Source organism: Corapipo altera, unplaced genomic scaffold, assembly GCF_003945725.1.
Source record: "Corapipo altera isolate COAL_440 unplaced genomic scaffold, ASM394572v1 44b, whole genome shotgun sequence".
NCBI lineage: Eukaryota > Metazoa > Chordata > Aves > Passeriformes > Pipridae > Corapipo > Corapipo altera.
The window spans coordinates 3060160-3081758 of NW_020884932.1; the positions used below are offsets into that span (position 1 = coordinate 3060160).

General features: G+C 34.4%; 1 protein-coding gene across 7 annotated transcripts in view; it reads left to right on the forward strand.

Annotated features, from left to right (window-relative positions):
- Positions 1 to 21599, forward strand: part of ULK4 (unc-51 like kinase 4) — a 225432-nt gene that overhangs the window by 35383 nt on the left and 168450 nt on the right. For all 7 annotated transcript variants that reach the window (XR_003530337.1, XR_003530336.1, XM_027659556.1 and 4 more), the window contains exons 18-19: positions 9406 to 9513; positions 13795 to 13878. Coding sequence is in view for 5 of the 7 variants with exons in the window: in XM_027659556.1 (XP_027515357.1) it covers positions 9406 to 9513; positions 13795 to 13878 (192 nt within the window). In the remaining 2 variants the exon portion in view is untranslated. The remainder of the gene's footprint in view (positions 1 to 9405; positions 9514 to 13794; positions 13879 to 21599) is intronic.

Sequence of the window (21599 nt, forward strand, 5' to 3'; positions counted from 1 at the left end):
ACGCTGAAATTATTGTCTAAATGCTTCTCTTTTCTTTTTATGCTACCCTGGTTTTCATGAAAACAGCACATCAAAGTAAGAGTATAGAATTTTGTATGGTTATGCATCATGGGACAGAGATATGAATTTGTCGCATGTGGTGTAGATTTAAATTAGATGTGTTCTTTCGCTGGTATTTTTTGGTGTCGTGGGTAGATGTTGGTCTTTGCTTGTGGAATCAGTTTTGTTACTTTCACTGGTGTACTGTGGGTAAATTTTGTAGAATAGGAAATGAAAATTAAGTTAAATGTAAAAAGAAATAGTTTGAAAAAATATGTTTTTCTCACTTCTTAGATTGATGAAAGGGCTGTCTTACTTTCAAATAGCTTTTCTAGCTAATTAAAACATTTTTAATGTTTTAAAGAATGGGTATGCTACAGGGCAAAGAATTTTATATAATTATTAAAAAGACAGCTGCAGCAGATCATTTTAAGTTTATTATGTCTAAGACAAATCTGTTTACAATGTTTACGGTGTGTGATTTCTCCCTTTTCCATTTTTCTCTGGTTTACTGTACAACTGACACCCGTTACTTTAAAAGTGAATGAATATGTCATACACACTGAAGATGTGCTTGAGGTGTGAAGGGCTAGGTGAACTAGATGGAATATTGTTTCTATAGTTAAAAAAACGTAGCAGGAACAATTATTTTTTTTGTGGAAGAAATGAAATATTTGCTTTGCTTACATTGTTACAGTATCAGCAGAACCATTAAATATGTACAGAAAAAAGAAATGTGAAGTCAGCATTCTTGCTGTGAGCAAGAGAGACCATGTGGAAAAAAATTTCATGCCTAAGCTTCTTGACATGAAACATGATTCTTTCCATTATTTCTGGAAAACACATATCTATGTGAGGTTTTAAATATTTCCTGGCATAATTTGGATGTTGTTTGCATGGTGTTTGCAAAGCCATATCATATAATGTTGCAATTCTTTCTTATGTTGTTCTAAAGTTCTTTTCTTTATTAAAGCCTGACATATCTGAAAATTTGGTTTTAATATATTTTTGGTACTTTAATTTTCTTTTGCAGCAACCAACTCCGGGTCGATGCAAGTTGTTGTACAGTTTGCTCGTTGAAGTGTTTAGCTCTTATAACTAAATGCATACCTTAAAGAATTAACCTAAAAGAAATCCTTTCTTCCATCTCATTTTGTCTTGCATTTGCGAATTAATCAAATCATAGACTAGTAACAGAAGGAAAAAATCCAGGTTTTTCCTCTAAAGAACGTACTTGCTTGATTGACACAATTAGGCTACAACATGTTTTTGTGATAGATAGCGCAGTGGTGGTAGCTGAAAAGCCTAATTTCCTGCTGTCTTCTGATTACTGCATTAAAAGACATCAAACCAGGCCCAGTGTTATGGAAGACCACTTGTATATTGGCTTTAGTTCTAGCTTTTCCTCTATCATCTGGAAAAAAAAAAGTTATTTTAGTCTGAAACACATTTAAAAAAGAATTCAGTAAGAAAGAGGGAATTTTTTATCCAACTGTTGTTTGGTCTAGTTTGGATCTGCACCAAGCAAAATGAAGGAATTTGCAGTACTCAAAGGGAACTAATTTAAAAGAAAATTTATGGGAAATCTTTGAATTCTATAGAATTTTTCTAAAATATGAGAAATTCTACATAGAATCAATCAATCTAAGATATTCTGCATGGATATTTTGTTGGTTGGCATTGGTCATCAACGTGGCTTCTAGAAAGTGGTAGCAGGCCCACTGCTTGGGAGCAGATGATGACTTAGAATAACTTCAAATAGATTTATGAATAGAATAAAAATCCAGGAACATTATATTCAGAAAAGGCAAGGATGAATGGTAGAAACTTGCATATAACGAGAATAGTTAAATACAGGGAAATAACAAGGAAGAGAAGGGGAAAAAAAAAGAAAAAGACCTCTTCCGTGGATATTCCTGCCAATTCTTATTCTGTGAAGACCGGTTTCTAGTTCCAGTTTACATCTTTATTGGCAGCTCCAATAAAGTTGATTGCCACTGACATCAGTTTTGAAGGCAGAAATCTTTGCTTTTTGGACTCCTGAGCAATCTTTTTCTTTCCTTGCCCTTGGCAAAAATGAAAGCAGGATCTCTTTCCTGTTTGAAGCAAATATTTTTACCTGGTCCTTCCTGTTTCAAATTTTAGAAGCTTCAAATTTAAGAACTGGGGTGGAAATCAGATATGAACATCTGCAATTGAGTTCATGTAATCATACATCTGGCATGACAAATTAGGAGAAGAAGTAACTAATTTTTTTTTTCTTAAAAACAGCAAACAAGCGAGCTCCAAAGTTTGTTGACAGTACTTTCACATGCATTTTTAATTTGTAAGTACACATAGCACATTGGTAAGTTAATTGCTTCTGTTTGTGTCTGATTGGATCCCTCTGGGGCCTTGAGTTGATTCAAAGCAAGTTGAACCTCTGTTTGAGTTCATGACATCTGGTTTGGCTACTCATCTAAGATCTAATTCTACGGCAGTTTTGCAAAAGTTGAAAAGACAAGAGTTTTCATGATGAATCAATTTTGCATCGTATTCTACCTGGAGAAGTGTTACACATCGATCTTATAGTGCTCTCTGGAGGAGTTCTAGAGGACTTGCAATATGTTGTTAATTTGCTTTGTTTTTTTTTCTTTTTCTACATTTTGGACAGCATTAATACCACATCCACAGTCTAATGGTCAGACTTCCTTTCAGTTCTCCATATTTCATGACCCAGTTTCAGTCAAGATGTTCAGAAAAAACTGGTAATTTTTATTTTCATGTACCATTTCAAACTTGAGCACTTGAACATTATTCTAGTTTCTTTTCTGGTTAGTGACAATATAACCATGGCATACTTTCTCAGCCTGGTGAGAGTGCTTTTCTTGGAGGAAGGTGAGATTGCTTTGCCATTACTTGCCCATGTTACATGATGTGTTTGTAAGCACAAGAAAATGAAGTGAAAAGTAATTTCCATTATGCTTAAGGCATAGAAATGTATCATTGTAAGGGTTTGCAGAATTATAAATATATTTTTATTTCCACTAATACTTGCTGACAGTCATACTAATAGATCAAAGATGCAGTAATGTTGTAAATCTATACATTGCCGCTTCACATTTTAAGGCATAAAATACCTTCTCTTCTTGAACATGCTGTAATTTTCACTTCTGGATTCTTAAAACGTCAGGGAAAGTTCTAGATATAGCTTGAAAGGGTTTGAGAATCTGCAATAAGTAATGTATCAACTCTACACACTATTGTAAATGAAGGCAGTGACTGTCTATCCAGATAAGAAGCTTTTTTCTTTCTTCTCTTATTGTAACTATTTTATATCTATCCAGTTGGACAGCTGGTGTAAAAGGTGTAGGTAATTTATTAAATTCAAAATGCTTTTACCTGGTCTTGCAGTTCATTACTATTTACTTCTATGAAAGGGAAAATGTAGGCAGGTTGGAAAGGAAAAAAAAAGTACTATAGGAAACAAGGAGACTTCCTTTGTCAGTCTGTAGTTAACATAAATTTGATTTTTCTGTTGTGCCTTTTTCCACACACACTGTGGTACTTTCTTTACCTAAAACTTATACCACCCTTCAACGCTGAATCAAAGTCTTTAGGCAGATCTTTTTTTTTGAGTCTTATATTTTTGCTTAGGAAAGGATGAAAGAATGTTTTAAATCTTTTGGAAATCACTATTGTCAAGATTAGATATTTCCTGTCAAGAGCAGGAAACAGTTTGTCCTTTTACAACATTTAAATTGTGTTGTTAAAATGATATATTAATGAATATATAACATTGAATGTATTTTAAAAAAATTGTGTATCTCTATAATTGTGCTTATAATATAGATGATGAATCACAACTTCCTGTTTCATTGCTTCCATTGCAGAGGACACAAGAAGATCTTCTTAAGTTGGTTATTGGCACAGACACACTGCCAGTTCAGTATGTGACATATTCTGTGAGCCCCCGTTTCCTGCACTTGTGCAATATTCGATTACTTAATTGTGTTCAGTTGACAGAGAGGCAATTCTCCAGACTGTATGCTCTCTAGAGAAAAAGAGGTCGTTATCTGATTATGGTAAATATAGACTTGTATTTGAGAGATCATGAGTATCCTCTGTAACGTGTAGTAATTATTTAGTGTTCAGTGCCTTCTGCCATAATACCCCATTCTTGTTACAGATCTACTTACAGTTACTAAAATTAACCTTTAATGGACAGATCTATTGTCATATATGAAGATAATAACTAAGATTTCATGCAACTACTGTTTAACAAAGATTTAACAATTTTAGAACAAGTCAGTCACTAATGGCTCATATTTCTTCAGGCACAACTTCTCTCTTGTTTAATAAACCATTTTTCGTTCAAATAAAACCTGGAATTTATTGCAGTGTTGACTAGCTTTTTGGAAGTTTTTTTTAGTGCACAGGAAATGAAATAACTTCTTTGTTTGAATTTTGTGAACTCAGTTAACTTATTCATATACAAGAAAAGTGTAGGGATTGAGATATCAGGAGAATGACTTCCTTATCACTTCAATATAAAAAATAATACTAGAATAACTTCAGAATAAAAATAATAACTCATCCCAAAATCTTGAAGGAGACTGAGAAACAATTTCTGTTCACCATTATGAAATATTTTTCTTTGATTTAATTTTCATTAATTTCAAATCTTAAATTGTTAATTTTAATGACAAACAAAAAAACCCCACAGAAGATGGATAATCTACCTAGTATATTTAATGTTGATGGCAGTTTTGTTGAACTTCGAGTGATAAGGCAGCCAAACAGAACTTAGTACAAGTGAGCATAGCAATTGTTTATTACATACAAAGGTTAATTCATGGTTTTATTTAATACAACATTAATAGAGAGTTGTAGGACAGCATCCATAAATGTGTTTAGATAGTGTGTTGTCCAGATTTACCAATATATTAACCATGCTTTGGGAAAATAAATATTGCAGGTGCTAAACAGGATTTAGCGTTGATACAGGGTTTTCTGCTGGTTGAGGTTCATCATTAAAGCTGATAATTTTGAGCAGCTTGCCTTGATCCTCTATAGCAGATGTGCAGTTTGATTTGTATTTTCTTCAGATCCTGCCTACAAACAAACAAGTGTAACTTACGTATCATGATGATTTAATGTCCCATCTAGTCTGCTGGGACTATTGTCAGCAGCTCATGTTATCACACGGTTCATCAATTTTATGTAGTTCAAATACTATCTCATGGCATGTTCACTCTCAGTCTAAAGAGACAAAGCTGAGAAATGCCATAGTGCTGAGGTACTTTTAGTGGTATTGATTCCACAGTGAAAGTAGTTCCCAAAATATATTTAATCACAAAAGCTAAAGTAATTCTGTATAGCTATAGAAAGGAAAGCTAATAAAGGAGAAAATGCTGTCATTATGTGTTCATCATTTAGTGCAGAATTGCACTTGAACCAGCTTGACTACTACTTTCTCAAGCTGACAAATTAGAAGCTTTAAAACCTACTGATATATTTATTTCTTAAATATGAAAGTGAAGGTCTCTCTGAACGGCAGGCTATTTAAAGTTCCTGAATAAAATTCATAGAAATGCTCTGAAAGCAGTTAAAGAAAACAGTTAATGAACATAGCATTACAAAAAAAAAGGGGAGAAAGTCAAAGTTTGTTTAGTAGATCTGTCTGCTTTGCTTTGAAGACTGCATTTCCAGTTTTTATGTGATGTCGCTGCACAAAGATTGGAGTTATGAAGCTGCTAAGGTCAGAAGGTGAAGTAAAATCAAGGAAAGTTGAGGATAAAAACTCCTAAGTGCTCTGGGAAAGAAAAAGTGCTTTACTGCCAAATATATCTGTAAACTGTTTAAAAAGAAAAAGGGATAAAAAGGACATTTTATAACTTCTAGGACTGTAAAGTGTTGATACCAAGGATGATAGTTAAATTCTGTAAACTCCTTGTGAGGATAGAATATCTTTTTTTATGGAAGATTTTGTTATGAGGAGACAGTTTTCGCTTAGGGAGGCTTTCTGCCTAAAAGGTAACTCTCTCTCAAAGGCAGTTTCAGTGCTTTTTTTTCCCCACCCACATAGCAAGAGAAGTTCTCAGCCTCTTTCTCTGATATGTGAGAGGAGAGAGTTAACGCTTACAGAAATGCTACAGGGCAGTTGTGGCGGGAGAGTCTGCGGGAGGCCAGCAATGATAAAGCCCAGGAGTGAACAGGGGGTTAGTGTTCCTTGTAGCCCTGTTAGGTTTCTGTAAGTTTTGGTGTTCTGGCCTTCTAAATAAACTTTTTTGAATTCTTTCCACTGCCTTGGCATTACTGGGCATACGTGCTTATCTTACTCCTGATTTTTTTTGTTCTTTTGTTTGTTTTGTTTTATTTTGTTTCATTTACTACCTGATTCATCTGTCACTTCCCTATATGCTTTTTGTGATTGTGTGTGATGGGATCTTCACAGAGCATTTTCTTGCAAAATTTGCTAAAATGAGACTAAATTTCACAGATTATTTTCTTGGAACTTTTGAGACCTTTGTGTCATTATTTTTCCTCTTTCTATATAGATGCAAAATGACAGTAAGGTTAGAGACTGCAAAAATACTATGACTTGCAAAAACATAAATTATATTTCATATTAGCAAAGGATTTAGGAGACAAGAATATTTGTTTACAGGGCAAGTGATTTTATGCACGTATAAATTTGTCACCATAAAAAAAAAAATTAACGAAAGCAATCCAGAATCCAGCAACATGAGTAGTTTTCTGATACAGATCTCTAGAAGATGATGTCTTGTGATAAAGGTGAAGTGATTTATAAGATTTTGATAAGGATTGAGGCAGTTTCTGATATTGGGATAATATCAGGATATTCTGATACTCTTGACTTCAAGTCAGGGATGATAATATGTCTTCAGGTTTTTCAAGATTATGTACATTTTTACTGGTTCTCTCTCAGAACAACAGAATTTTTGTCTTCTGCCTAACATACTTCAGTTAAAATTCTTTCTACGTGTTACTGTTTTGCTCTGTGCTTGTACTTTGTGGGTAAAAACTTAAATTATGTTTTGGTTTTTTTAAAATTGGTAAATATATAGCATACATGTATTCCATCAAGAATTTAATAACATATTACATTTTTTTTATTGGGGTGTATGCATAATGACAAATTTGCTATCTGCCTGGCAGTGATCAGCAGCCAATGTATGTGTTTGGCATTTATATTCATCACTTTATACAGAGTGAGATCTATGTTCAAAATGACAATTTTCTTTAGATTTCTGAAAAAAACTCAAAGTAGAGCTTTCTTTTTAGCTGCTTCTTGTGTGATGACTAGATGAGACTGTTTTGCTGGGCCTTTTGAGAGTGTGGGAAGAGAGGGCATGTTTTGAAAGTAGAGAGCCAGGACTATTTCAGGTAACCTTTGCCTTTGGCCAAACACTTCTCAGGATTTGTGAGAAAACCACAATGTAGCTGTTGTGGTTTGCTTTGTTTGATGCTGGCAGAATGGTTGTGGTGGTTTTTGCTTGTTTTGGTTTTTACTTCTTTTTCTCCTGTGCTACCCAAGGTGCTTGGGTTGAAGTGCTATTTGTATTCAAATAAGACTGCAAACTGTGAGTTCCTTGAGATGAGTCATCAAAGTCTGTGCTCTCTGTTCTCTGTATAGAGATAATACAATACTTGCCTAACTGGAAAAAACACCAGATCACTTTTTTCCAACTCTTTAACTCTTCCCTATTGGTTGACCATGTTAAAAGTAGTTTTAAACTAGAAGAGAACATTATTTTAATGTGATTTGATTAGTTAGATGGTCTTTGTTGTATCAATGCTTCTGCTTCTTAACAGGTATTTGTAGCATCATCAAATCTAAGGCCTGGACTCAATGACTTTGGGACAAGACTGTCACAGAGTCAGTTCCACTTTAACATATTTTTAAACAAAGCCATTTTTAAAAAGTCCATTGTTCTCTACTAAAACATTCAATAAACACATGAAATGTGTCAGTGATACTGCTGATAATGTTTTTGCTGTTTAAAGGGGAAGGGGAAAGTTCCTAAGCAGAAGAACGAAATAAAATTCATTCTCAATTTGTTATAGAGATTGTAATAGATGTTTTCTACTGCCTTGTTTTCTGTATAATAGGGAAACAATAAGTATTATTATTTGCCTGAACTACTGTTTTTTAGCTGTTTCCATAGGCTAAGACACATTGTAGTAATATTTTCTCTGTTTAATTAAAAAAAAAAGTAGTGTAAGCTATGTCACACTTCACATTTGAAGTAGCAATTAAGTTGACAGTTTCCAAGGTTTAAAATGGAATAATATGTGCAATATTTTATTTAAAGTACATAAAAGTAACCTCAGATCTCACTTCGCATATCATGCAAACTATTGGAAGTCACTGACTTCCACAGTAGTATCTGTTTACAGAGCTTATTTGCTGTATCTCGTAAGTGCTTTAAGAGTATTAGAACCAAATCCTTCCGAATAGAGAAAAGAACTACTTAAGGGACATAGAAAGTGTGATAAATCCATCTTTTTTTCCTACTCTCTTACAAGGCACACGTTTTGGAGCATGGAGGACATGTAGATCCATCTTTCTTAAACAACTGGCTTCTGTACTGCTAAATTATATGCAGGAGTAGATTTGGGTTTTGGGGAACAAATAGCATCCTGTTCAGTTTAATAGGTGGTAGTTCAAAGGTCCTTCGTTTCTTGAATGAGTCCAACATTAAACATTAGGTTGAAATCAGTTCCTCGTGTGTATGGGAAAATGATTTCTTACCAGGTCACCTGCACAAGATGAATCATGTTTTCCAGTTTCCCTCCACCCCTCATTACAAATATTATATGTGTGTATCTCTGCTTTTCATACAGAAACTCTTGAAGTACAGAAAACTAAAATCATATGTCCAGTTCTTACACAGTGAGTTGTCTATAAACTCAGCGATCAGGAGACAAAACTTTAATAGTTCTTTACCTTTTGATTTAATATCTACACAAAAGACATCATTAGAGGGTTTTTGTTGCTTGTTCTTTTTGTAACCTGATGGTGAACATTTTAGATCTTCTAACAGAAACATAGTAACAGCAAGTAGGCTTTTTTTTTCCCATTGTCCTGAGGGAAAGGGAGGAATGGATAGCTGACAGTTTGTCATGTGGGCTATTTTGTTATTGCATTTTTCTCCGTGTTGCATATATAATGTTTTGTAAATATTATTTTTCTTGCCTTTCAATGCTTACTAAATCCTTTGCCAATGGTTCTTTAGCATAAAAGTGAAGAGTATATCAGTAAGATGGCATTTCAGATAAAGCTTTTTACCTTTAACAGTACATTTTGCTTGAGAAAATGTTAGGTGTTGTTATATTGATTATTTTTTTTTTTTATTTTAGGCAGTTATACTTTTAACTGAACTCATCAGAGACAATTTCAGAAACAGCAAATTGAAGCAGTGCCTTCTACCAGCACTTGGGGAGCTGCTTTACCTCGTAGCCAGGGAGGTAAGACTGCAAAGTGATCCTTACAAATTTGAAAAATGTGAAAAGATTTCCCATGGAAAAGTAGATCAAAAAAAAGCAAATTACTTTGTCATTTGTATACTCAACAGTTTCTGGTCCTTGAAGTGTAGAATTTTAACTTCATAAAAGAATTTAATCAACCATCGTAATGACTGCTGGCCTCCAAGTGGCAGACCTAAGAGTTAGAGGATCTTAGCTAGAGATGTTGATTAAACAGGATGTATCAGGGTAGCCAATAAATTAATATTTCTCTGGTCCATATTAGATCTTATCCTAACATGGCTGGATTCACAGCACTGTGTAAAAGGAAATTGAATGATCCTGACTAATTTCTGTTTATTCCTGACTAAAACTGATTTAAACCTTCAGTCTAGAAATAGTAGATTCACATTAAAAGTAAACAGAGGTAATTTGTAGAAAAGAAATACTGTCAATATGAGGAATTGAAGATGTCAGCTCCTTTAATTCTCGCCTTTCTTTTTCCTTATTGGAAGAGTAAAATACTTTTTCTTAATACGAACAAAGGTGTCTTCAAACAGAAAAAGTCTAACCCTGGCTTCTCTGAAGCCTTTATATTATCTATGTCATCTAATTGCTCTGAATGCTCTCATATTAATTTAACAGTCAGTTGATAATGGAATGAAAGTAGCAAATGAATTATTTTGACTTTAGTTATGGCTTTGTGCTGAACTTCTATGTTTTATTTTCTTCATCCTCTGACTTCTTTGCATGTTCCACAAGATTCAGTGGTTGCTTTGTTTTTTTGTAGGATAGCAAGCATTGTCCTATTTTGGTTAGACAGTTGCCAAAATATTTGTCAAACACGGTCACAGAGCTTGTTCTTATAATGAGAAATTATGTTCTGGAAAATACATCCACAGTCACAGGTTACTTTTATGTGTTTTAGTACTTTCTCAGTTTTCCTTGGGACAAAAAATATGTACCTCTGTCTGATTTGTATCAATCAGACAGATTGATAACCATATACTTTTAACTACTAAGAAAAATAAATAAACTTAAAACTCCAGCTTGAAAATTATAATTAGCAAGAGTCTTTTGCATGGCTTGATTTTATTTTGAAATTGAACTCTGATAGCTGAAACAGATCTGTTTACACTGGCTCTATAACACCCAAAATGATTTGCAAGTCCTAAACTGATTTTTTCCTTCTGAAAACGGGAAATGACAAATTTTTAAGTCTACATGTATTTATGAACAATGTCTGAAGCATGATAATTTATATTTTAACTGGCAACTCCGTCATGTTTCATGAAGATCTATAGTAATGGGTTGCATTGCTTTGAGTTATAGCTGAGAAATTATTAGAGTATAGGAATAAATATTTGGACATATATGAACTGAAGACACTGTGTCTTGGTAAAATTTTAAAAATATCAATGTGATTTGTATGCTTGGAGATGCTAACACTTCTTTTTTTTTAAGAAAAGCCCTTTTAGTTTCTTTATTCTGTACATATTTAACCTCAGAATGCTGTAGTGTCGTAGGCATTCTGTTGCTCATTAAACTGCTGAACAGTAGTATTGAATGATCTTGTCAAGATCAGATACTAAGTCAGTGGTAGTATAACAGGAAAAAAGTTTATTGCCAACTTATGTCTTTAAACAGCAAAACTTTATGATTTGATGAATTAAAAAAAATCATAACAGCATCTAATTCATTAAGGACACAAAATACACAAAATATTTTTGGTTTTCTTGTTTTCCTTGTTTTCTCCCATTTTGCTCTTCAGCCTGCTTAATTGTTTTATCAAGCTGCTAAGTATTTTCATTTAAAGTGTAAGTTTTTGAGGGCATGACTGTTTTTATTTATTTATTTATTCCCTCTGGGCTTTTGCCAAGTGTTTCTAGGTCCAGCCACAATTTTAATATTAAATAATGATAAAGATTACTTCTTTTTCATATGAGCCTTTGGTAAATCATGAATTATCAAATACTTAAAATCAAGTTCAGCTGTTTAGGTGCTTGATGATTCATTAGGTTAAATATAGGATCACTATTTGTACTTCTATGACTTAGAAAATACTAGAAAATAGTCCAGATAATCATAATGATCCTGTTCAATCCTAAACTCTGATATCATGTGTGTACTTGCATACGAGATCTCATAAGTAAGATCTTACACTTCATCTCTGCATTTTTATTCCAAACAGAAGCCAAGAGCAATTTACAAGTAGCATGAGCAGACTCCAGGGAGGATGTTCTGATACTCTTGAGCGAATTGCCTTGAGGGAAAACTTTCAAGTTTTATGTAATATTTTTATTCATTTTGTGCTGTTTGTGTTATTAGGGTGCAGAATCTAAAGTGTAATCAAAATCAACATGGGCTGTGAGCAAAACATAGAAAGATTCCCTGGTGTTTGGTGATATATTTAAATTTATTAAATGTCAAATTGTGTAGGTATGTTTAGGTAATTAAGAATGGTTCCGAGTTACAAACCCCCTTTGCCTGTTTTTATTTCTAAATAAAGACTGAACTCTGCAAAAAGTCATTAATCAGTTTGAAGAATGGAAGAACTGTTAATGTTTCAGGACTGCACCATTTCTTAAGGCTTTTTATTTTATAGTACATTTAATATGTATGGTTGCAGAAGAACTTGACAGAATTTCTGGTTGAATTAGGTGAATAAAATGAGAAACAGACCTATGCCAATTTCAACAGAGGTGGTCTTTTTAACTCTATCTTGACTCCTAGTCTTGTCCTGCCTCTTCCAGGTGGAAAAGATTCCACTTTTTGACGGTTTGAAAGTAAGCTCCCTTTCCTTTTTTTTTGAAATGGGTTGCATTCTCTTCAACTTATACGTTAAGCCTTGGAAGACAAACTGTGATTAAATGTCAACATGCTGTTACTCAGATAAGATGAAGGAGGTGGAATGTAGTAGATCTGCTGTCTCTGTTGGATGTCAAGCCACTCTTATTATTATTATCTGTAAATTACTCCAAGGAGAAGTTGTTCCATACTTCCTAATACCAAGTTAGCAGAAAAAAGCTTACAAATGGGAGATTTAACAAACTCATTTCCTCTATTAATATATGTGGTAAATAAAATTTTGTTTTCAATAAAGAGGGAAAATTAATTTTACTGGACAATTCAGTAATAGTCTTCCCTGATAATTTGCCGTGCTTCAATTAAATGCCTGAAATTATCACATCATATATGTTGAATTACTGTAAGTCATTCAGAAATCAGCAAATTTAGAAAGTACAATTTATTTCTGCATCGTCAATGTCCACCTTGCCCACACTATGCTTTTTATAATAAAGAATTAATTAGAATGCTAAAAATAATTTGGGAATATACTCAGTACAGTTCAAGAATTGTATAATTTCTGAAGAAATTATTGCTTGTTATCCTTTGTCACCTTATTAAAACAAGTTACACATGGGTTTTGTGGCCTATAGTGTTCATACCACCCAATGCTTATTATTTCTCAATTTCTTTCCCAAAAGAGGCTGTTTTTTCACTTGCAAATAGCTCTGTGTTACTAGCCTGGATATGGAAATTGTTGCAGTAAATTTAATGATATCCAAGTGTCCTGTTTTAAACTTGAAATTTTACAGTAGGCAACCAGGGGGGGTAGGGGGAAGTGGAATTCACTTCTAATGGAACAATCAGCCCCCTGATTCAACTCACAGTGAATTAGCCCCTCTAACAGGGTGATTTCAAGGAAATATACATCAAGATCTTGGAACCGTGTTCATATGTACTGAAGGCTATACCAGACAGTAAATTTTATTAAACACTTGATATCTTCTTTTATGTATGTAGAGTATTTTTTTCAAAAGTAAGTTGGTTTTTTTTTTTTTTTGGTTGCCAGACAAAATTAATTGATTTTGTTTGGTATAATTAAATCACATTTAAAGAGAAGCATTACTACCTCTTAATAGTCCACTGTCTTTTTCCAAGGAGCTCAAAATGATTGCGTGGAATACAAGAATATTTTTTAGTGTCTCTGTGAATTAGAATGAATTAGAATGAATTGATGAAATGCAGGAATATTAGGACACATTCTGTTATGGATTTTGGAGACTATTTAAATAAGCTAATAAAATATCAATCTCTGTGCTGCACATGAAATAACATTAAATAGTAATAATGCCCTGGAATTTAATATATATCATAGCATATGTTAATTTGAAATGTGTATTATATGAACGTTATTAAGAATCTGTTGCCCATTTTTTATGTGACTGAGATTATTGTGATTTTTTGATTTAATCATTTGTGCCGCTGGCTTCATTTCAGGAGGAAAAAGGGGAGCACCCCAGAGAATGCTGGGCTGTTCCCTCAGCTGCTTACACGGTGCTAATGAGGTGTCTTCGGGAAGGGGTAAGGCTCTTTCATGGTCCTCAGTAGAATTTCTCCACAGTAATAACCCTTTAGGCATTGTGTGAAGATTGTAGCCTGCAGCACTGCAGTACCTTGTCAACCAAGTATTGCTCTTGAATTTAAATAATCGTGATAAGACCATGACCTAAGTAGGAGATTAATGCAAAAATGTAGTTGCTCTCTGTATAATCAACATTTATGTATTGCTGCTTGTTTTGGGGGAAATGGGATAGTAAATATAAATTACTGTTAATAAATGTGGAATTTATTATTGACATAGGTATCTTTTGAGAAATGTTTTGGCAGTTTGTGCTGTCCTCTTGCAATTTGATTTTCATACATCTTTGTAAATCTTTGAGCAAGACTTCAGTTTCTATTTTGAAGTGGCTGATGCACAGGTTTTTTTTAAACTACATTTTTATCCTCCTGGGTTGTTAGCATTCTTTTGAGCCTAAAAATTAATAACTAGGTTTATTCTCATACATGTACTATGCTATGTTCTTCGTTGTTTTGGGGGATGACTTAGCTGTGCTAGAAGAAGGGAAGAAAAACATGCATATAGTTCCAATTTGTAAAATGAAAAAGAATTGAGTGGAGGGTTTACATTCACTGTTTGTATGAGACCACTTGACTTTATTTTTGCCCAAGGCAAAGCTCAAGGCAGAAAACATGTCGGAGGTTGCTGGGGGTTGGAAAGCAAGAGGAAACGCATTTTTTTCCTTCATTTTTGAGATCTTTATTGCATACAGATCGCAATTAATAGAGGAAGAACCTAGATGCATTTTAATATATTCAAACTTTCACATGATCAAGAACAGACAACTGAGTTTGTATTGTGGACTATTTCCATTTCATAATTAAAGTAAGATGTCACTCTAAGGCACATTAAGTGAGATGCTATTTAATTATAAATTTAGTAATGGAAGACTTGCTATTTCTGTATATTCAGTGTAGAGAAACTAGATGGAGACATCCATAAGACACTAATTTATTCCTATAGAAAAAAATCACTTCTTAGTCCTGAAACATGTCAAATTTTTCTTAATAATTTATCTTGATTTATTTTGCTTTAAAAAAATAACGCAAAATAGAAATAAATTTCTATGCGATAGTTGAAATTAAATTTAATTAACAGAAGTTTAAAGTTATGTCTAGGCTAACCAAGTACAGCTGTGCACTTCTACACATTTCTGTTTGTGAAGATGCTCATTTGTAATGGCAATATTTTTTTTTTTTAACACGTGTTTGAAACCGTAAAAATATAGACTACTTTAGGATGAAATGAATGTCTGAGGGTCATCTAATCCAACCTCCTGTTCACATTAGGTCTAAATAGATCAGATTTTTCAGGACATGTTTGTTTGACTCTCAAATGTCTCTAAGAGTTATGGTCTCACAAGCTTTCTGAACAATGCCTGGACCACCTTCATAGGAAAAAGTTTTTACTTGTATATGTTTGGAGTTTCCACTTGTGGCCATTGCCCCTTGTCCTATGGCTGTGCAGCTCAGAGACCATTTGTCCCCAACTTCTCTTTATTCTTTTATCACGTAGTTGTAAACAGTAGTCAGATCTTCCCTGAACCTTCTTTTCTCAAGGCTAATCAGCTCTCTCACCCCTTCCTCACATACCAAGTGCTCCAGCCCGCAGACCAATCTGATTTTGTTCTGTGATGGGGACATGGGGAGCCATGGACATTGAATGCTTTGACTTTAGGAAGGCCTTTGACACACTCTCTTGTAGTCTCCTGATAATCAAATGGTAGGAACTGATTAAATGGAAGATAAGGTGGGCAGGAAAATATGCTCAGGTGATCAGAGGTGCAAAGTCCAGCCAATAATTATCAGTTCCTCAGAGATCAATACTGATTAATGTCTTCAGTAATTAGCAGAGTGACTGCTTGGAGTGTATTCACCAGTTGGGAGCACCAAATGGGCGGGGCGAGCTGCATCAATTTTCTGGATGTCAGGGCTGCTGGTCAAAAGGACTGGAACAGACTGGAGAAATGGGCTGACAGCACTCTCATGAAGTTCAACAAAAGTGAGAGCAAGGGCTTGCTTCTGAGGTGGAGTAGCCCCCTGCAACAGCACAAGCTCCCTAGGAAGCAGTTCTGCAGAAAGGGACTTGGGAGTAGCAATGGAAGGTTGAACATGAGCCAGCAGCGTGCCTTAGCAGCAAAGCTGCAGGAACACCAGCTGTATTAGCAAGAGAGTACCAGGTTCAGGGAAGTGATTCTTCCTCTCTGTTCAGTGCTAATGAGACCACATCTGGAGTACAGTGTTCAGTTTTGGGCTCCTCAGTACAAGAAAGATATTGATATTCAAGAGTGAGTCCAACCGAGTGCTACCAGGATGCTAACTGGAAGAAAAACCCCTAATGTTCAGGATTGCTCCTTTAGTCATTGCCTGATATGTTATGGTAGAGAGCATGTTGAATGTTTTCTAGTTACATTCAAACAGTCTTTTTCACAGAGAATAAAGCACAAACTATGGTCACATGTAAAGAAAATTAGGATTTCATCTTTTTGTTTTTAAAGGGAATTAAGTAATAAAAAAAAAATAGTTTGGACCTTTGAAGATTTTGTGGTCCAGCTTCCTGTCAAAATAATGCCAGCTTCTAATTGCATTCCAACTAGCTTTCTACATACCTTTTAGTTCACTTAAGTCTAGGTCTTTGCTATTTGGTTACTTTTAGGAAACCATTTGGAGAGCCTTGTTAAAGCTAAAGTAAATTAAACCCACTGCCCCCTGTTGGTGTACTGAGCCCATAACTGTGTAAGGGTAACTTGTCACGTTGGTCAGGTGGGTTTTGCTCTCTCTAAATCTGTTCTAACTTTACTAGTCTTCTTGACCATCATACACCTGTGAGTAGAATCCAGGAAAACTTGCTGTGTGATTTTTACAGAGCCAGAGTTTGGAATTCCTCTTCTTGCCCTCTGGTGGGCATGCCCTTTGCCCCATACCCTCAGTGAACAGGAGTATCTCCTAATCACCACAAACTTGAAGATGTGTGCTCTCTCAAAACAGTGCTGACTGCCTTCCTCAGCACATTTGGCTGTACCCTTTTTGGTTCAGTGGACTTATTCATGTTCACTTTGCTTAAATGTTCCGTACCTGTGCCTTCCTCTCCTGTAGGCATACTCCCCCATCTTGGACTGAGACTAGAGACTGAGGCAGAGAAGGTACTGACATCCTGAGCCTTTTCTGTGTCCTTTGGCCCCACCTCATTCAGCCATGAACTCAATTTTCCTCAGTCTTACTTTTGTTACTGAGGTATCAATAGAAACCCTTCTTGTTGCATTTTTAATGTCTCCAGTTTTCAAATCAATGCTCTTTTTGCTAACCAGATATACAGGTTCCAATATGTTATGGGGTTTTGTTTGAGGTTTTTTTTGTTTGAGTGTAAGTTTATGGGTTTTGAACCTTGTCCAAGCAGTAAGTGGCTCACATTGCTTACAGGCTGATATGCAGGGGAGTGTGTGAATGACACTTCCTTGCCCCCATCTTGTTGCAAAAGAGGAGATAATAGAAATAGTTAAAATGAGCAATCTAGATTTTTTTTAAGATCTAACTTAAAACTAAAATGAGATTACATGTAAATTTTATTGCTTCAAGTAGTAAAGCACTGGATAAGAAAATCCTGAAAATATTGTCTAAACTTCCTTCACTGTGCTTAATGTTCTTTGACTGCAGCTCAAGATCTTGGCTCTGTATTTCTTTATTTTACATTTTAGCCTGTCATCTGCAATTTATTCAATAAATTTCCCTGATCTAAGAATTTATTACATCTAGGTAAGCTTTGCATTCTAACATTAGTAATTAAAAATAATTTAAATTTATTGAAGTAATAAATTAATTCAAATTGTTCTAAGCTCATTTAATTAAATTTTACATCAGGATGTTTTCTGGAGTGATTATGTGTATATTGTCTCAGTATTTATGGAAGTGGCAAACTAACTTTTCGTAATAAAGTCTAAATTACCACAGTGTATTATATATGCATTATAAATACTCGTAATTTTTAGTGCCAATTAAGAAGCTTTATTTAATGTGTTTAATAAGAGTTCAAGAAGACAAAACCAGTTTGTGTCATTCAATACTAGACTTCATACAGCTTTGCGTTTTGTGAGGTAGGTTTGCTGTTCTTCAATGTCATTATGAACTACTCTGAAACATTCTTGGATTTCTGAAGTTTTATAAGATGTGTCAGTATCAAAGCAGAATTGCCCTTTGAAACAGAACAGTACAGCAGGAAGGAGTTTGAAACGTGTTTGTCCCTTTTGTTTGCCAGTAAAGGAACAAAATGTTCAGAAAATGCAGGTAGTGTCATTTCCACATATGTTCTGTACCTTAAAATTCAACAGTGACGAAAAAGTGTATGTGTCAGTGAAAGGAGTTTTAGGGTGGTGGAGTAGAAGATTGGGAAAGTCTTTTATCTGTAGGGGATCACAAGTTCAGATTTCCTGCACTTCAGCGTTGGTAACTTGAGATAGGAGCTGATTTTCAACTCAGGCAAAGAACGGTTGTGTTCAATGATGTGTCAAAATAAGGAAATTGGTACACTCATAAATAAGTAAATGATAAGCTTAATTTGGCATGTTTAGTTTTGGTATAATGTTGCAACCTGTCAGAATGCATGTAGTAAATATTCCGGTATTTATTTACTAATCTTTTCCAGCAACTGTTTCCAACAGTGACACAAAATGCCCATTCCGGGCATCTGTATTTGTGTCTAAGTTCAACTTCTAAATATTTGTGTGCAGTCACTTAAGATAGCAGGGTCCTGATTTCTGCAGATAGAGTGCTTATTAGCTCTTACAGTTCCTATGTTATCCAGTCATGAAAGATACTTTCTGGCTCAGAAAGGATATTCTTATTTAATATTAAGTATCTAACACTAATGTGACTACCCTTTTCCTTTCATCCATTTTATTTAGTTTATTCAAAACTCTGTTGCTCAAGTTACTGTTGGGTACTTGACACCTAATGAATCATCCTATTTCTTATTTGAATCTCATCATTGACTTACATGTATTTTCTGTTCTTTGTTATGACACTTAAGGTTCAACCTAATCTTAACTAAATGAAGTCTCAGCTTTCATTTCTGCTTTACGTCTGTTCCTCTTCACAGTTATATTCCAGTCAATCCTTTCACCTTTCTTCTTCCACTCTTTTCTCTCTTACATTGGCGCCTCCCTTCCTTCAGATCCTCTCTCATCTTAGAACTGGTAGTCTTTCCCATATTCAAACTACTTTTTGATGTCTTTTTAATTTTTTCTTCTTTGATTTGGTCTGGATTATGGTGCTTTGACGAGGTTGTTTACTGAAACTAGACTGTGGTGCCAGAAGCTGTGTACAAACCTCCTTTTCAGTCTTCCTAAAACTGGAACCATTGAAAAATCTTTCAGGAGCTTGGTATCTGTCCATTAATGCTTACAAATGGCGTGTGAATATAAAGTACACAATTATATGCAATTTTAGTAATAACTTCATAGAATCTCAAAAAAAATTATATACAGGCAATACACTTGCATAGATAAATAAATATATACAGCTATAACTAATTAGCTGTTTCTGGCTCTTAAAATGGGCATAATCCTCTCATTTCAAAGAGTGGCACCTGGAGAATGTATTTGAGTCAGAAATAGTGAATGAGTTTATAAAGGATAATTTTCTGTCTCTTGGATGTACAAGGTACTGTGTAAGCAAGATTTTTAATAAATTAGAGCTATAGCCAGTAAGGTATATAGTACATATTTCCCTCTTTCATATGGACTTCTTCCTTTATTAGGGAGCAAGCTATAAGTCTGAGGGCTTTGGTTCTGAACAGATGAGGAATTTTAATAACAATAAAAGAAAACTTTAAAAAATAATTGCCAATATATAATATAAGGCAGTATGTTTTATAATGTAAATTCTTAGTGAGAATAGTTCCTTTACAGTGAACTTGGAGGAGAAAGGAAAATTTAGAGGAGAGGAGAATAAATTCATAACTATTTTCTCAGAAAGTATAATATAGTTTAGAGTATCACAGTGTCAGTCTGAATCATATATATTCTCACTTTTATTTCTTTTTTTGTCACCAGTTTTTTACTTTACTGGCAGAATTGCCTACAGTATAAAAGTAACGCTCTGAATCATATACAGTATCACTTTTATTTCTTCTTTAGATATCAATTCTCTAGTTTATTGCCAGAATTGTAAAACATTTTTTCTGCAAAAGGTGTTTACAAGGTTTTTTCCTATGTATTCATTCTTCTCTGTGAAGGCTTTATATTGCAAATTGTTGCCAAAATGAGATTTAATTCTTAGAATCATGAATTCTCAGGGGGATACAGCTTTACTTCATTAAGTCATTATGTGTGTAGTTTCTTTTTATTCTCTCTTTAGATAAAAGGAAAAAGTGTATGGAAGTTGATTTAGAAGAATGGTGGAATACAGTGTTACTTGCTGAATCTTTTAGCTTTTAATGTTTCTTTATCAATATTATGTGGTTACTCAAGTGTATGTATATATATATATATATATATATATACACACACACACACACACACATATATATATAGTATAACATAAAAAGATCATAGAACCATATAATGTCCCAGTTTGGATAGGACCCACAAGGATTATTGAGTCCAACCCTAAACCCAGCACAGGTCACTGCCAGAGTCACACCATGTGGCTGAGAGCATTGGCCAAATGCTTCTTGAACTCTGCCAGGCTTGGTGCTGTGACCACTTCCCTGGGGGGAGCCTTTTCCAGTGCCCAACCACCCTCTGGGTGAAGAAACTTTTTCTAATATTCTAATTGATGCAGTTCGTGATATGGACAGAGTGTAAGTGATATATGGAACTGCTTTCCTCATATCTTGAAGATCCACTTCTGTTCACTAACACAGCTTATGTCCTGGTAACATCCCTGGATGACTCATTTAGTTAAGAGGCCAAATATTAGTTTAGATCAGACTTCTCACCCAGGCAGCTAATTAAGCAGAAAACGGCACAAGTCATGTTGCTTAGATGATGCTCAGAATGGATCCCAGGGGAGCTGAAATAGATGATCCCAGAGGAGCTGAAATGGATGGTCTCAGGTGGCAGCAATTAGACTAACTTCGACGGCATCACTGAGTTTTTAGAACACAGAGATGGTACATGACCTTTTTCTAGCCAAAGTAGCACGACTATCTGCAACAGGGCATAACTCAGCAGTGGCTGAAAGGAAATAAAGCATGCCTACAGGACCAAATTTTGCAAAGAAAAGCTGTAATTGCATCTGGAAATTTGTTTACATTAATGATAACTATTATCTGCTGTATATTGCTTTGATTATGATTAATTAATGAGATTATAGTTCATTTATTAAGTGTTTATGCCTGCTTAAAGTAGGAGTGGAGTCCCAATTGGCATTCTTAGTATTCACATCCAATATAAGAGAGACTTAACTTGACTATTAATGTTTCAGTAATGGATTCGATTGTTACATGCATATAGTCAGTTTGATAAATCCATGTATTTTTACGCTAACTGTTCAAAAAAAAAAAAAAGACTGAAATTCATAAGTATAATTCACAGAAAAAAGATTAAAACTGAACATTATTCATAAAAAGTTTTGAGAATTTTAATTTGGTAAACATGTATAAATATTTGTATACTTAGGTCTTTAATAGATCAAAATGATGCAATGTATTGCATTAATGAAAACTGTAAAAAGATAGAAGCCTAAAT